General features: G+C 35.8%; 2 protein-coding genes across 4 annotated transcripts in view; one reads left to right on the forward strand and one right to left on the reverse strand.

Annotated features, from left to right (window-relative positions):
• LOC132154697 (protein arginine N-methyltransferase 5-like) overlaps positions 1-17558 on the forward strand; it is a 463524-nt gene that overhangs the window by 269274 nt on the left and 176692 nt on the right. The gene's annotated exons all lie outside the window — the stretch shown is intronic.
• The window catches only part of LOC132154693 (uncharacterized), a 158223-nt gene that overhangs the window by 10310 nt on the left and 130355 nt on the right, over positions 1-17558 (reverse strand). For all 3 annotated transcript variants that reach the window (XM_059563341.1, XM_059563343.1, XM_059563342.1), the window contains exons 7-8: positions 2190-2446; positions 1058-1194 (exon numbers count right to left, since the gene is read on the reverse strand). In XM_059563341.1, coding sequence (XP_059419324.1) covers positions 1058-1194; positions 2190-2446 — 394 coding nt within the window. The remainder of the gene's footprint in view (positions 1-1057; positions 1195-2189; positions 2447-17558) is intronic.

Consider the following 17558-nt stretch of genomic DNA (forward strand, 5'->3'; position numbering starts at 1 on the left):
AGAGTGCCATACTTAGCTGATGTCCAAGTCAGTGTACCTTAGGGAGTAATGAACTATTAATACAAATGCTAACATTTTCCACTAGTGACAGTAGCTTTGCTATTTTCAAAATAGTGCAGCTTTTCCAGTAACAAGCTACTTTTGAAACACTCTATGGTGTATGTGTTTTTAATGTCATGTTATATTGTGCACACTGAGGCATTAATCTAACGTGCTCTCCTGAACTGTATTCTCTCTTAAATTAAATAACAACGCTGGAAAGTCCGAGTCATTTGAGTGATTTAAACATATGTAAAATACTTAAATATATGTAATTATTTCTCAATAACAAGAGGCAGTGATTTCTGCACAAAGGCATGATTTGATGATTTGTTTCTTTTCAAACTGATTCATTTCCACTATCCAAACAAAAAGAAATGATTCACTGATTCATGCCTGTGTGCAGCAGCGTTGTTAGTGATAACAAAAAATATATATATTTTTTGTTAAATGAAATAAAGCTGAAATGAAATAAAATTAAACATAAATAAAAAAAAATACATTTAAATTAAGAAATGTTGCCTTGGCAATTAATTGAATCAAACTGAAATGAAAGCTAATTAAAGCTACATAGAATATTTAAAAGAGAGACAAAATTAGAAAAACAAAAGGAAAACTGAAAAGAAAATCTAATTATAAATATGAATAAATACTAAAATAGTATATAAAATACTAAAATAAATCTGATATGCAGAAGTCACTGCCTTTTTTGTTAGATATATTTAGCAATATTATAGTAATATTTAGATATATTCTATTTTTGTTGTTATTGTTTTACACTACATTCAAGTTAAATGCTCTCACCCTAATCAAGACATCCTCATTCAATGATTCAGAAACTTTTGAGCTCTGATTAAATTATATAACTGGACAACTATTTATGGATATCCATCCAATTATATTTATTATATTATTATATAACTGAATAAATAACTAGCTTACATACAGTTAGATTCTTTTATTTGTAGCTTGTAATATAGCTCACCACTTCCCTAAAATTGTGAATCTGTGTATGTACCTCTCTGTGTGGCAATGATGGTGATATTGTGCCACTGCTCGTGCTCACGGTCCAGCTCGGTCACCGTAGTGATGAGTCCGGTGTCTGGGGTGATTCGGAACAGAGCTTCTGGGTCAGATTGGGGATCGATGGAGAACCTGAGGGAGACAGAAGATAAAAAAGACAAATGGAGAGGGAGAAACATGTGGCATACACAAGAAGTGAGCAGATGCATGAAGCCCCAGCTCATCAGAAAATCTGTCATTCAGGAGCTGCTTTAAGCCCTGCAGCGGAAAACAAAAGAGCCGTGATTGGCAAAGTAAGAATCCTCAGATCCCTAACTACTGTTAAAATAACTATAGCTCACTGGGATGAATACTGATCATTCCATGTGGAAACACGCCTTGTAACATGAATACCCTAATCTCTGTGATAATGTTTGGAAGTGTTTTAACATAAGACACAGAATAGCATACAACCATAATTAATTAATGTCATCATGGCTCTTTTCCAAAGACTAATAAGCTGCCTACCCGGACGGCTGCTTTAAGCATCCCAGGCACGTTCCTGATGCGAAGGCTGTTCCAAATAACACGCTGCAAAATCATGCTGCCTTTTTTTAGATTCCTCGCTAGAGCCAAATTCTAAAGCAGCATGTGTTTCCACTGTTAATAACTTTGTGTATTTAGCAGGTTTTTAATATTTACATTTAAAAAAAAAACTGTAATGTACATTTAAGACAGTATACTTTGTTTTATTACATTAGCATTAATTGATCAGTATACTTTATGTTTTATTACATTAGCATTAATTGATCAGTTAATGCTGCTGTGTGAATGCTTCTCTCCTCTGTCCAGTGAGATCCATCTCTTAACATTTTGTAATTTTTTTTGGAAAGCCATATATATATATATACACACATCATGTAGTTTACATTCACCACTATAGCAGGGTTATTATAGTTAACTAAAACTAAAATCATTATCAAATTATGTCAGTCTGCTGAGAACCATGAAAATGTGGAAAAGGTTCCATGAGCTCAGCGAATATTTTCATTCAAGATGGTGCATGAAGTCATTTTATTCAGAACATATAAGTATTGATAAATACTTTAAACTACACATTCAATGTAGTGAAAGAATGCAGTCTGTACCTGATGTTGTTTGTGAGCCCCGTATCTGGGTCCACGGCACTGACGCGTCCCACTGTGCAGGCCGGTGGGCAGTTCTCAGACACATCCATTCTGTAACGTGTCCGTGAGAAACGAGGGGGTTCATCTGCGTCCAGCACGGCCACTCTGATCGAGGCACGATCTTTAAAAGGCCCACGCCGAAGGAACCGAGGGTCCACGATGGGGTTCAGAACCTCCACTGAGAAAGAGTAGGAGCTACGGCTCTCATAGTCCACTGCCTGTAAACCAAACAAAAACATGAGTATGAAACATAAACGTAATGACAAGACTGAAATGCTCACTGAACATTATCACACTCACCACATATCACAGCTAATACCACACATGTAATAATCATTGATGGATTATTAAACGGCTCTATTGGACATTTGATCAAACCAGCAGGTGGCCCTGGTGTTATTGCTAAATGAAACTTAAACTATTAAAATAGTTGTTTTTGTTCATTAAAAAATACAATATAAATATTACATGAAAAAAATTTATCAAGAAATAAATTCAAGCTCAAATACTAAACTTGAATAAAAAATAATGACAAATCAAAACAAAAAAAACGAATAAACTTGACAAAAGCACATAATTACTAAAGCAAAAAATAAAGATAGAAAAATAATATAAAGATAACATTTTAATAAATTCAATAATAATATATAAATAACACTGAGAAAGAGCGCATTTACTATGACTGTAAGTGTTTTTTTTAATGAATTATTGTTTATAACCAAGCAAAGTCCGACTATAATTATTATTATTAATATTATAAATATTATTTTATATTATAATATATGTATATATTATATACATTCCATAAATTGATGTATAAAATACATTACATATTTATTATTAATAATGTTTATTAATAGACAGTAATTGTCATTAATAGCAATACATTAATATACTGATAATAAATAATAATTATAATAAAAACATTATTTAGAATAATTCTAAAATAATAATATAAAATAATTTAAATATTTAATAATAAATATTAATATTAGGGCTGTGCGAATATGACAACATAATTGTTGATTATTCCCTTGAAATTGTAATAGGGATTATTAATTAAGATCATCACAATTTACATTGAATTATGTTTATACCATTGATTGATGCAACTGCTTACCGTTTTTTCTTTTATATATGAAAATAAACAACTGACAAACTTTAATAGTATTAAGTATAAAATGTCAACTATATATCGGATTGGTTTCTTCTTTAAATTTTAATGTTATACTAAAACTAAAATTAAAATAATAGGAAAAAAATGGGAAAACCATTTTCCACAAGATAACATGTAGAAAGAAATAACACATCTTAAGCAAGCAGAATAACATAAGTGGAACAATTTATCGCCACTTTTAACGATTATGTCATTGTGGCATTCATAATTGTAATCACAATCAGAAATTCAATTAATTTTGCAGCCCTAATTAATATATAAAAAATTATCAATAATGCTGCTCAGTTTGAGGGAAAATCCTTTTTACTATATATAAGATGCAAAATGACATGATAGACTGTTCTTGGAGTGAAACAAAAAAGAAGCCCATCTGCTATGATAATACCTAATCGAAACATTATATGTATTTGGTGATATTGTTGTTTGTGTTTGTAATATATGCTCCAACAATTGCATGACCTTAAAAGGCTTTAAAATTACAGTGGACAGAAACTGATGTGAGAATAAATAATCCAGTTTGCTATGTAAGTGGAAAATGTGGTGCTGATGGATCTTTGACATCCAGTTTAAACGTGAAGAGAGCAGTAAATAAAAGTCGATCGCTCTGACTATAATCAATGAATCTGTTACACCACAAGCTAGTTTTGTTGAGCTGCTTTCTGCAATAATCCATGCCCAGGGCATGTCAACCTCACACTCCATCCCTGCCGACAATGACTTTGCTTCTGTATGGTATTCCAAGAATATCTGACAGACTTTAATTACTGTTATTTTTTTTATTTTTTTTTTTCAGAGTCTCTTGAATTGCCATTACGCTCTCTGATGAGGTTGGCCATGATATTGGCAGGATCAGGGCCCAGAATTTATTGTATTGTGACGAGTCATTGGATCTGGATCTGGCACTGGGAGGGTTGTGTGTAAAGCTGGCACACCAGTAATGAGTAATGGGTTGGTTTTGACAAAAGTAGCTGGACTGGGGCTCAAGGAACTCAGAAATGACTGGCTCATTATGACGGTCACTTTTGTTATCCTCCATTCATCTACACAATTATACATTCTGAGAAAGAGTAATTTCAGTCAAGGGATTCATCACATGGTATCTTGGCCTGGGTCTCAAAACTACAGGCAATGATCTTGGATTATGGTCAAGAGACCTCAATTACCTGATTAACTCGATTGTAGGTCAGTGAAAGATATAGCAGAAAAAGACCATTTATAATGTACTTAAAAAAATGTCTTTGTACTTTATATTCATCAAAGAATTGTGAAAAGAAAGTATCACAGTCTCCACAAAAATGATTAAACGGCATTGATAACAATATGTCTCTTGAGCACCTAATCAGCATTTTAAGATGTTTTTTGAAAGATCATCTGATACTGAAGACTGGAGTAATGGCTTTACATTCACAGGAATAAATTACAAAACCTAATGTAAAACCTAACATTGACCAATAAACACTCTGCTATGAACCTAGAACCTGCAACAAGAAAGAAAGATTCAAATGACTGGTAGGGGACAGTTGAAAGACTGAAAAAAGAATACGAAAAGAACAGAAATGAAGGTGAGACAGAGAGTTAAGCCAAGGGAGTGGAAGAGGGATAAATGGAGAAAAAAAGGTTCCTAACAGGATCCCATTAGTGGTAGAGAGAGACAATCTGTTTGAGGAGGAGAGATGTCACTTACACTGTGAGCACACACTCATCACCCCATCCCTTCCTTTCTCACATACTCAATCATTCACTCCCTCCCTACCTCCCTCCCTCTCTCATCACTCCATCACACGCTCTACGCCCCTCCTAGTGAGCAGCGGTCTGATACTGACATCTAGAATACACACTCATCTCTCTTACACACCTGTTTATAATAAACCTGGCTGAAAAGACCAGCCTGAATTGAATTCACATGCTGGTTTATGTTAGCTTCATGCTGGTCTAGCTAGGAAACCTTTATTTATTTTTTTTTGAAGATGCTTTTATCCAAAATTTAGTGGAATCTGGAAATTCCTCCTCCTCTCTCTCCTGTTTCACTTTCATATGCTCTCCAGTGAAATAGCAATTATGGGAAATCAATTAGGCTCTCTATATGGTCCACTATTCGGCTATACTAAATTAAGCTGTATCCCATAACGCCATATGAAAATCATATAACTTTTCAAGCATTTGATCTTTGGAGATATCTCAGATGAGATACACATAGCTTTGAGAAAAATATGTACACCACCCCTAAAAAGTTTTGAGATGTTTTTATCATTATTATTATTATTGCTGTTTTCTTTTATGCTGACTGCCTTCATTTGATCAAAAATATAGTAAAAACAGTAACATTGTGAAATATTACAATTTATTTTAAAATGAAATTTAAGTGATGGCAAAGCTGATTTTTCAGTTTCCATTCTTAAGTATCACATGATCCTTCCGAAATCTTTCTAATATGATGATTTGGTGCTCAAGAAACATTTATTATTATCAGTGTTGTGCTGCTTAATATTTTTTGTGGAAACCGTGACACATTTCCCCCCAGGATTCTTTGGTTCATTTATTTGAAACAGAAATCTTTTGTAACTTTATAAATGTTTTCAGTCACTTTAAACAACTGAATGCATCCTCGCTGACTAAAAATATAAATTTCTTTAAAAAAATAAAAATCTGACCCCAAAGTACCATAACAATAAGCCTACATTACTTACATTTCACTGCTGGTCATATGCTCTCCATATAACCATGTATGTGACAAATAAAAATCTTGAATCAGCATAAACCTGAAGACAAATCTATGGCTGTAAATGGAATAAAATCTATTTAGTATTTAAACTTAACCCACTGCATCCCACCAATACATCTTTAATGAGGGATAATAGCAATAATAATAATAATAATTGTATTTAAAATACATCTTTCTCATTCCCAAAGCACTAAAATGCAAAAAAAAAAAAAAATTAATAACAATAGAAAATTAAAAAGTGTCAATTAAATCACAAGGACAAAAAGGTTAAATTAACAATATTGAATAGAGGGCTAAAAAGCTCAAAGTACCTGTCTCTATACTATCTTACAAAGAAATGCTCACAAATTCATGCTTGCCCTCAAGATTGGTGGAACGCCACTAAACGTGTGTGTATGTGTTTGGGAGGGTGTCTGGATCTACTCTCTTTGTGAATTTCTGATTTTGCCCCGTTTCTCTTTCTGTGCACACACGTGTGCTAAAAATCCTCTAATTTGTCCTCAGCATGTCTTTAACATGCAAATGTACATGCGCAATTGCATTCATTCAAAGGTGACAGGCAGTCTTGAATCAGGCTGTCTTCTTGACACCTGATTCACAGCCGCTCTCTCTCTCTCTCTCCTCTCTCTCTCTCTCTCTCTCTCTCTCTCTCTCTCTCTCTCTCTCTCTCTCTCTCTCTCGGGTTTCCGGTTTCCGGTTTTCGTTTGCGTGCGTGAGTGAGTGGTTGTGGATGGAGAGCTAGCGTTTTACAACTTTTTGATACATGACTGTGGTGAGCTTTTTCCTCTTTTTCACTCGCATGAAAAAGGTAAGACATCATTTATCGCTTTTTCTTTTTTCAAAGACGCTGAATAGGAGGGCTGTTAGTATTGTTTGAAAGTTAGCGGGGAATGGCGTCCTCTGTGACGCCGCCGCTGTCCATTGGAAACAGGGTTCGTTTCATTAAGGATTCCGGAGTCACGATGGAAGAGGCTTTGCTTGCAGTAGGTGAACAGGTTGGCTATGATAATATATCTTATGCACCTCGGATGAATAAAGCTGCCGTTGTTTTTTTGAAAGAGGAACGTTTGGTTAATGTTTTGATTGAAAGTGGAGTCTTTATTAATGATACGTTTGTTCAGGTATCGCCGCTATCTGTTCCGTCAACGAGAGTAGTTATTTCAGGTGTTCCACCTTTTATCCCTAATGAATTGATTGAACAGGAATTGCGTAGGTTTGGAAAATTTGAAAGTGGATTTAAGACGGTGACTCTGGGATGTAGAGATGCCCGTTTAAAACATGTAATCTCACTTAGGAGGCAAATGTTCATGTTTTTGGATTCTCCGACACAGTCTTTGGATGTTTCATTCAAAATAAAGCATGGGGGAGGATATTACACAGTGTATGCTAATTCAGGGAGCATGAAGTGTTTTGAATGCGGGGACGTAGGACACAAGCGTCTTGCTTGCCCGCATAGAGAACAGGTGGAACGTGTAGAGAGACCTACTGAACAAACTAATTAAGCTGTTGAAGGACAAAGAGTTATAGCTTCCAGCAGCAATTATGTTTCTCAAGGTGAAAGGATGGTAGAGACTAATAGAGAAAATGAGAAAGCTGATGTGCTTGTAGAGCAGTCAGTTCCAGTTGATAAAGTTGGAGGGAGTTCAGAAGATGTTGAAAATGCAGGAGAAGGACTGAATGCAAGTGAAGCCATGGGGAAAAGTGTGCCAGTTCTGCAGGATGTTGTTGTTGAAAATAACCAGAAGGATGTAGAAATTGTGTCAAATGATAAAAATCAAATAGAAAGTGATGCTGATGAAATGGATCAGGATGAGTCAGACGGAGAAGGATTTGATGTGTTAAACAGGTCGAGAGATCTGTATTCATTGGAGGAAATTAATAATTTTCTTGATGAAACTTTTGGACAGTCGGTTAAGGTTGATGACTATTTTGCAGACACAGAAAAATGTATCAGATCGGCTGCAATTTTGCAAAAGATGGTTAGTTTTGATTTGTTAGATGAAAGGAAGCGGTATCGATTGAGGAAACATGTTACTGTATTGAAAAAGGTCTCCAAGGCAAATAAAAACAGAAAAGGTAAAAAAGTTTTAGCTAAAATATAAGTGATGTCTGTCTTGAGCATGTTGCACATTCTGGTCTTCTTTTTTCTTTATCTGTTCTTCTCTCTCTTTTTATCTATGGGGAGTTTAAGAGTAGGCTCTTTAAATATAAATGGTGGGAGGGACAGACAGAAGAGAGAATTGGTAAAGGAGATGGGCCATATGAATAAACTAGATGTTATTTTTCTCCAGGAAACGCATAGCACTATAAAAGATGAAGTTGATTGGGGTTTATTTTGGGGTGGTCAAATATTTTTAAGTCATGGGAGTAATGTAAGTGGAGGGGTGGCTGTGTTTTTCTCTAAAAGTTTAAAAGTGAAGATTTTAAATTCTTGTATGTTAGTTAAAGGTTATTTTGTAATATTAAGAAAAGTCTTGAACAAAGTGATTATGATTGTTATTTTGGGTGGAGACTGGAATTGTACTGTGGATTTTAACATTGATAGGCTTAGCGAAGAGCCTCATTTGCAATCCAGTAAAAACCTAAAAAAGTTATTGCTTCATTTTGATTTGGTAGATGCATGGAGAATTAAATTTCCAAATATAAAACAATATAGATGGGTGAAAGTTGTGGATGGAAGGGTGAGTGCAGCCAGATTGGATAGATTTTATATGTCACAAGGGCTTAGATCTAAATGAACTAATAGCTCTATTAGACCAGTCGGTTTCCCTGATCATCATCTTATTCTTCTGTGATGTTAAAACAGGCCATAGAGGAGGTGAAGCGGGCCATAAGACGAATTGAAAATTATTTTTTTAATGACGAGGAGACTGGAAATAATGAATTGCAAACAAAAAGGTTGGAGTTGAAATCCTTGTTACAAGAAAAAGTGAAAGGAGCACTTGTGAGGTCCCAATATACTCAGTTAAAAGATATGGATGCCTCAAGTACTTTCTTTTTCATCTTGGAGAAAACTTTTGTGAAAGACCAGCGTATGACATGTTTAAGATGTTTAGATAGTCATGTAACAACAGATGGAGATGCCCTATGGACTTCTATACCAAGTTGTATGACACGGAACAATGTGATGAGAAATGTGTGCAGGAGCTTTCAGAAGGTCTTCCTCAACTGTGTGTATCAGAACAAGTCGAACTGGATAAAGAATTAAGCTTGGAAGAACTCACAACTGCGGTAAATCAGCTGGCATCTGGGCGTGCACCTGGATTAGATGGACTCACAATTGATTTTTATAAACACTTTTGGAAGGTTATTGGTTCTGATTTACATGAGGTTTTAATGAGTTCGTATGATGAAAATGTACTCCCAGCCTCCTGTAGAAAGGCTGTTCTCACATTACTTCCTAAAAAGGGAGATTTAACTGAACTTAAGAATTGGAGACCTGTTGCTCTTTTGTGTACCGATTATAAAGTGCTCTCTAGAGCCTTGTCTAATAGGTTAAAGCCTTACATTGGTTTACTTGTACATATGGATCAGTCCTATTGCATTCCAGATCGGACTTTAATGGACAATTTGTTTTTAATGAGAGATGTGATGGATGTGTGTAATGTATATAATGAAAGTGTTGGAATTTTATCCCTAGACCAAGAGAAAGCCTTCGGTAGAATAGATCATAATTTTCTATTTTCAGTTTTCAAAGCTTTTGGTTTTGGAGAAAAAATTATAGCTTGGGTGAGTCTTCTTTACAATAATGCTTCCTGTATGGTCAAGGTGGGAGGGGGCCTTAGTCGACCAATACCAGTTAAAGGGGGAATAAGACAAGGCTGCCCTATTTCGGGACAGCTGTATTCATTATCGATTGAACCCTTTTTATGTTTTTTAAGAAAGCATTTGTCTGGTTTTAGTTTACTAGGTTGTCTAACTGATTCACCTTTAGTTGTATCTGCGTATGCAGATGATATTAATATTTTTGTCAAAAATGAAAAAGATATACATTCAGTGGTAAATGCTTTGAAGTGTTATGAGAAGGCTTCCTCATCAAAAATTAATTGGGATAAAATTGAAGCTTTAAAAGTGGGACAGTGGAAAGAGGAAAAGATACCTGTTTTACCTGGTGGTTTGAAGTGGGGAAGTGATGGGATAAAAATTTTGGGTGTTTTCCTTGGCACATTTCAAGAAAATAATTGGAAAAGGTGTGTGCAAAAATTTCTAAATGGAGATGGTTGCTTCCCCAGATGTCGTACAGAGGACGTGTTTTAGTAATCAATAATTTGATTGCTTCTATGCTTTGGCATAAAGTTATGGTTTTAAATCCACCAAAGGCATTGATTACAAGTGTGCAGAAGATAATTCTGTATTTTCTTTGGTCAGGGTATCATTGGATTAGGGCTGCTGCTCTATATCTCCCACTTTGTGAGTGAGGGCAGGGGCTTGTTGATTTATCTTCTCGAATAGTGGCTTTTAGACTTAAAACTGCACAAAGATTTTTATATGAAAAAGGATTGAGATGGCATGAAACTGCAAAATTGCTTTTACAGAAGGTAGGGAGGTTGGGTTATAGTAAACATTTCTGAAACTTGAAGAGGTACAAGTCACAGGTTTAACTTCTTTGATTCAGTTTTGCAGGCGTGGCAAATTTTGAGAGTTTCCAGAGATTCAGGTGCTCTACCTGGAATCTGGATCTTTGAAGAGCCATTATTTTATAATGAATTCTTTTGTGTAAGTACTTTAAATTCTAGTAGCCTGCGTTCAGCACTTAGAGAGGCTGGTTGTACAAAGTTAGGCCATCTTTTAAAAGCCATGCATTCATCTCTTGTTGAATTAGGACATTTGGCAAACATAAGATCTGAAAGATTGATGAAAAGGATTGTGGTAGATGTTTGTGAATCATTGTCACAGTCATTAAGAGAGTTTGCTGAAGATCATGATATGGTTAATCAGTGGGAAGATGGGTGTGAGTATATTTTCCCAAGTCTTAATATTTTTCCAGCTGTGAGTGAACCGATTGGCTTAGAAGATGGTTTTCTTTCTTTTACAAATTGACATACTAGTTCTTTTGAAGAGCTGGGTAAAAAGGAAGCTTATATAATGTGTGTGAAAGTACTCCATAGCAGATCTTTTGAAGGAATGAAATCATCAAGGTGGTTTGACTTTTTTGGTCCTGATCATTCAGTGAAAGGATGTTGGAGATCTTTGTACAAGATGCCAATTGATAAACGGACGGGACTATTCTCTTCAATGGAGAATAGTACATGGGGCTATAGCCACTAATAAACATGTAGCCCATTTAGATCCTAATCAAGGAGTTGATTGTCCGTTTTGTGTTCAAGATGAAACTTTGGTGCATTTGTTTTGTGGTTGTGGGAGATTGGGGGTTTAATTTAATTTGTTTAAACAGTGTTGTTTTAACTGGGGGGAATGTTTTTCTTTTCCTTTATTTATTTTTGGACCAAAGTATTCTGTTAAGAAAAAATAAAAACATGTTTGATGAATTTTGTTTTTGGAGTAGCTAAACTTTCTATATGGCTTTCCAGGAAAAATAAAATTCAGAACAAAGGGTCAAAAGAGGTCTATGAGGTTTTTCTAGGAATGTTAGAAGCCCGCCTCAGAATTGAGTATGTTTGTTATAAATTAATCAATAATTTGCAGGCTTTCACTGAAAAATGGTCTGTTGGAAATGTTATTTGTGGTGTTGATCATGATGGAGAGTTGGTTTTATTTTTTTAATAATTGGAAGATTGTTTAAAGATGATGTAATAATGGTGAGATTTGTAAACTGTAAAATATGGAATAAATGTATCCTTAAACCTCTCTCTCTCTCTCTCTCTCTCTCTCTCTCTCTCTCGCTCCCTTGTGTTTCAATACATCTCTGAGACATTTAAGCCCAGATTATCCTTTGAAGCAATTCACACACTACATTCTAACAACGAACTGCTCCCCTGCTCTCCCTCCTCGCTCTCCCCTTCATTCCTTGCAAACTTACAAGCCTACATTTTCAAGTCCAAAAACCAGGCTTGATTCAATATTCCACTTTGAAATCAGTTCTGGCTCAAAAAAATCCATCCCTCCAATACTTTTCCTTCTCACTATAATTCTTCCCACAGTGCTTCAATGTTCCCTCAATCACAATTTCTTTCGATATCTCCTTCTTTGTCTTAAAGAAGATTAACACAGAAAACAGATAATACAAACAGCAACACAGGTTGATTGCCGTGGATTAAAGTGAGAATATATGGAAGTAACTAAGGGAAGACAGATTTACAGTAGCCACAGCTGTCTCTAAAGCTCAGCTGGTGGAGGATGACACAAACAACAGCAAGGTCATGAGTCTGATTCTCAGGGAACACACATCTGGATACAAATTTAGCCAAAATGATGCATGCACTGCATAAATGTAAATATAATGCAGGATTTGAACCTTCATCTTCAATTTACAGGAGGAAATTCATCTCCACCGGCCTATGTTTAATTCATAGCATCTTATTTATTTGCAAAAGCAATCACTCAGCTCAAACCTATAGATTGTTGCACCATTAGGTGGCACTGTTGGAAAGCTGTATAGGACTACAGGACTACCGTTACAAAAAAGGTGTTTAATGCTACTTTAGCATCAGTCAGTTGTACAACACTGTCACAAGAGATCACAGATGTGGATCTATTGCCGGCATATTACATATTCAAATGTACACAGACCTCTTCCATCATAGCCCTGTGTAATGCAGCTCTCTCTCTCTCTCTCTCTCTCTCTCTCTCTCTCTCTCTCTCTCTCTCTCTCTCTCTCTCTCACACACACACACACACACACACACAAACTCAAAACACATACAAAACTCAAACACAGACTTCCTGCAATCTGCATACGCTTAATCAGAGCAGCATGCCACCCACCAGCCCACACATACGCCGTTCTGTCTGGATAATTATGCCTCTGAAAATTCACTTTGTGTTGATTAGTTTAAGAACAGTGAATAATGCTGCGTAATGCCAGCGTGGGGACAAAATGTTAAACGAATAGTTCACAGAAGATTTAAATTCTGTCATCATTTACTCACCCTCACATTGTTCCCAACTGCATGACTTACTTTCTTCCTTAGAATACACAAAATGTAATTTCTGAAGAATGCCTTGGGCACTGTAATGAAAGTGAATGTAATTTAATCATAGTGAATGCGACCCGGGGTGTCAAGCTCTAAATGACTAAAACGCGCCTTTAAAGTATGATTAAAAGTGCTCCATGTGGCCTATTTTAACTTTTCTGAAGCCATTCGATAAACTTATGTGAGAAACAGGTTGAAATGTATGTAATTCATTGAAATACATGTCACATGTGACACTTTTGAATCGAATCTGTTAAAGGAATCGGTTGATCCAATGCACAAAACGCGCCGAAATGATTCTTTCACAAAACTGGTCATATTCTTCAGTTCAGCACACTTGACTCAAATTTTCTCTTGTAGAGGAAGATTAAGAGTGCATAAATCATTAAGCATAGTCTTTGAATATTACAAAATTGTCATTTTTCAAGTCATACTGTACATCTCCAATTGATTGTAATTGCATGCAAAAGAGAGGCTGGCAAATTACAGAAGAAAAGAAAGTCAAATGGGGTTTGGAACAACTTAAAATTGAATAAATTATAACTTAAATAATTGAGAACTAACCTTCAAGTACTCACAAAAGTCATATTCAGACACATAGGCTATAGTAGCAAAATAAAACCTGATTAACACAATAGGTTCCTTTCCTTAATCCTCAGCTCAAGGACAAAGAGTTTTTGCACTGTTTGAGAATCAATGAATTTCTAAAGCGCAGGTTTTTAAAGTGCAGAAATGACCACAGCACATAACTAACATCCCTCAGGGGAAAGACTCTACAGAGAGAAACCCAGCACTGCCTGCATGTCACGGAGGTGAAATGAGTGAGCAAGGGAGGGAGAGAGGTCGCAGTGCAGCTTTACATATGGAAACAGCTTCTTCTCAGACAGGCAGACATGACCTAGCTTACCAAAAAGGGCCCTAAGTGACCCATTCACACACTCAGCCTTAGGCTTTGTCCTCTTTATCTGCACATCAAAGGTCTCTTCGTCTTATCTGCAAAATGCTTCTTTCTTCAGTACCTTTCATTTTTAGAATGTGCTCCTTTTTTGTCATCACGTGGTTTGTAATTCAGGGCAATATTAACACAGAGGGTGCAACGGTCATGTGTAAGTGAGGGTAGTCTGTATGTGTGAAAGAAAGAAAGTGTTTGTACCCGTTTCTGTCAAAATGATCAGCTTACACCAGTTTGCATGCTAGTTTGAGCTGGTTGATCTTGCTGGTTAAGCTAAAGGAATATGGATGTCGTTCTAAATGCATATTTCCTTCTTTGTAAATTCTGAATGCAAATGAAGATATTTTGCAGATATCCAAGCTGTTTTTTTTCTATTTGAATATGAATATAGACTTGGACTGTCTAGGTCCAAACAAAGGACTGTTAAATTAGTACATCATTCATGTCTGCACATCAAGCAAGAATAATCACTAACGTCATTTTGAAAAGCCAAAAAAGAGATTTGATAGCTATGAAGGTATTTCATGTTTTAAATTACATTTACACTTATACATTTGGCAGATGCTTTTATCCAAAGCGATTTATATTGCATTCAAGGTACACTTCTTTTTATTTTAATCAGTTCTTTATTTCCCTGGGAATTGTATAGTTTGATTTACAAGAAAGCTTAAACTTTTTATTACTTAAAAGAATACCTGACCTAAAAAGGGAAATTTGCTGGACATATTTGACCTTCAGATCAAATAACATGGAAATGCATTTGTTTCTTTATCAGAACAGATTTTTTTTTAAATGTACCATTACATCACTTGCTCACCTGATGGTACAGGTTATGAGCTGGGTTTGCCCTGAAGCGACGGTTTTAAGTTAAAATGCCTTAATGATGGATTTATTTCTTATACAAACATGGCTTTTCACTTCACAAGACTTTAATTGATGGACTGGAGTCATGTGGAATGTGATGTAATGCTACATTTATTTACAAATTCTTTCACATCTTGAATGAATTGAAAGTGAGTACCTATTCAGCAAATTTTCATTTACGAAAACTACTCATTCAGACTTCAGTTAGTAAACAGATATGCTACATATGGTCATCAGTCTTTTCAAAAGATGTATTATATAAGGTTGTTTCTATGTATTTTTAATATTTGTGCATGTCTCCTCTAAGCAAAAAGCGACTATGCTCTAAACTCTGTGGGTTCCTGAGAGGTCATGGCAGGCATTGTGATGACAGAAATTGCTCCTATTGGAAACACTTTCCTCCCTGGGGCGAGCTCTTCCTCTCTCTGTGATGATTCTTTTCTTTTTTCCTTTCTGTCTCAAAGAAATCTTCAACTCCAGTCTTTGTGATATGGAGCGAAATAAACAAGAGGCAGGCATGACGATCAGCTGTTCTGAATGAGATAGGCAGGAGGCCAAACCAGAGCGGGGTCCTGTAAACACAAACACGACAAATAATGTTCAGCAGTTTTTTATATTTGTTTAATGGGCCGGAAACCAAAGGGGAGCTTAGTGCTAATTTTACGCTTTGTTTATTCTAATTCTATTAGAGTGGTATCTTTCATGTTTTCTATTAGTTGCGCGTGGGTTCTCTGGCTAAATCCCTTTTAACCTCTTCAGTCTTTGTCTACAGATACTCCCACCTGCATATATTTCCGTATTGTTCTCCTTTTCTGTCTTTGTCTTATTCTTCTTCTCCATCATTGTCTTACAGCAAGGTCAGGAGTCCTGGCCAGAATCCTGACGGACAATGAAACCGTCTCGGTGTGGTTTTGACAGGAATATTAAGGAGAACCGTAACACGGGAGCAATTTAAGAAAATATGATTGGGAGGATAAAGCATCAGTGCAGTGGAGGATGAAGTAGGAATTCAAGGAGAGACATGGCAGGAGTTCATTTGTTTACCCATAATTCCCCCTTTTCATTTCGCCCTTCACCAAGCATTAGACGACTAAAGCGTTCCCTTTTCTCTTTCTATACTCTTCCACTTTCTTTCTCAGATTAATACTTTATAATACTTGTTCATAGCTTACACAACTCAAAAATACAAATTCTGTCATAATTTGCTCATGCTTTCTTTCTTCTATGGAACATAAAGAAGATATTTTGAGAATTGCCTCAATTGAAAAAAATTGAGTCAGTGGACTTCAATGTTGTTTGGTTCCCAACAATCCAAAAAAAAAAAAAAAAAAATTATATATATATATATATATATAGAGAGAGAGAGAGAGAGAGAGACAATTTTCAACATTGATGAGAATAAATGTTTCTTGAGCAGCAAATCAGCAAGTTAGAATGATTTCTGAAGGATTATGTGACACTAAAGACTGGCTGTTGAAAATTCCCATTTGCATCACAGGAAAACCGTTATGTTGATACATAACCTTAACTTCTAATTCAAATTAAAGTTAAATTCTAATAATATAGTTTTTACTATATTTTTGATCACAAAAATGCAGCTTCACAGAGCATTAATGTCTTCTTTCAAAAACATTTTGTCTTGTTCTGATGGAGAAAATATGCACACCAAAATTTGATGCTATACTGTATTTCTGTGTCCCAAAGCTGGAAATGGAAAAGATTTGCACTGTTTAAATAGACACAGTCTTTAAATTCAGTCAGTTACTGTATGTACACCTTTAAAAACTACAGCAAAACTACTGCAGGTACAGCACTGTGAATTCTACATAACAATGATATTTTCTTTCTTACGATTTCTCTCTCTCGCTCTCTTTCTCTCTCGTTTTCCCTTAACTTAATGTTTTTATCTTTTATATGGTCTCTCCTAGTGTATGTCTTACTTCCATGTCTCTGTATCTCTCTATATACTGTCTCTCTCTGGCCACTCGTTTAATCTCCCTGCTCCTTTCTGTCTATTTCCCCTTTCCAGTTTTCCCTTATCACAGTTACACATCCTTGGCCTAAAATCTCTCCCAGGCGCACCTGCAGCCAAAGCTTCCCCACACCTGCCAGGCCTGTCACAATGAACACCCCCCTTATTTACTTACACACACATTCAAACAAACTTGCATGATCGCAGGGGCCCAGTACAGTTGCTATGACATACACACAAATGAGTCCTGGAAGCTGGATTGGCATCAATAACACTGTGCCGGCTTTTCCCAGTGTCTGATCACAGATCCAGGTCTGAGCAGTGCACACACACAATCAGCTGGCTTCCCAGCAGCTCAGAAATGGGGTTTCAAGCCTTTTAACTGTAACAGGCAACATGAAGTTCAAAATGAATTTTATTATCTCATGGAGCATTACCTCAAAAACAGATTTGTTGAGATTATTCTATATAAAATTATCCAGATTTTTCCATTGCAGGGACCGTTTACACAGGAATAAAGATTCTGTTCTTTTATTTAGAAGTGAAGTG

The sequence above is a fragment of the Carassius carassius genome, chromosome 12, assembly GCF_963082965.1.
Source record: "Carassius carassius chromosome 12, fCarCar2.1, whole genome shotgun sequence".
Lineage (NCBI taxonomy): Eukaryota > Metazoa > Chordata > Actinopteri > Cypriniformes > Cyprinidae > Carassius > Carassius carassius.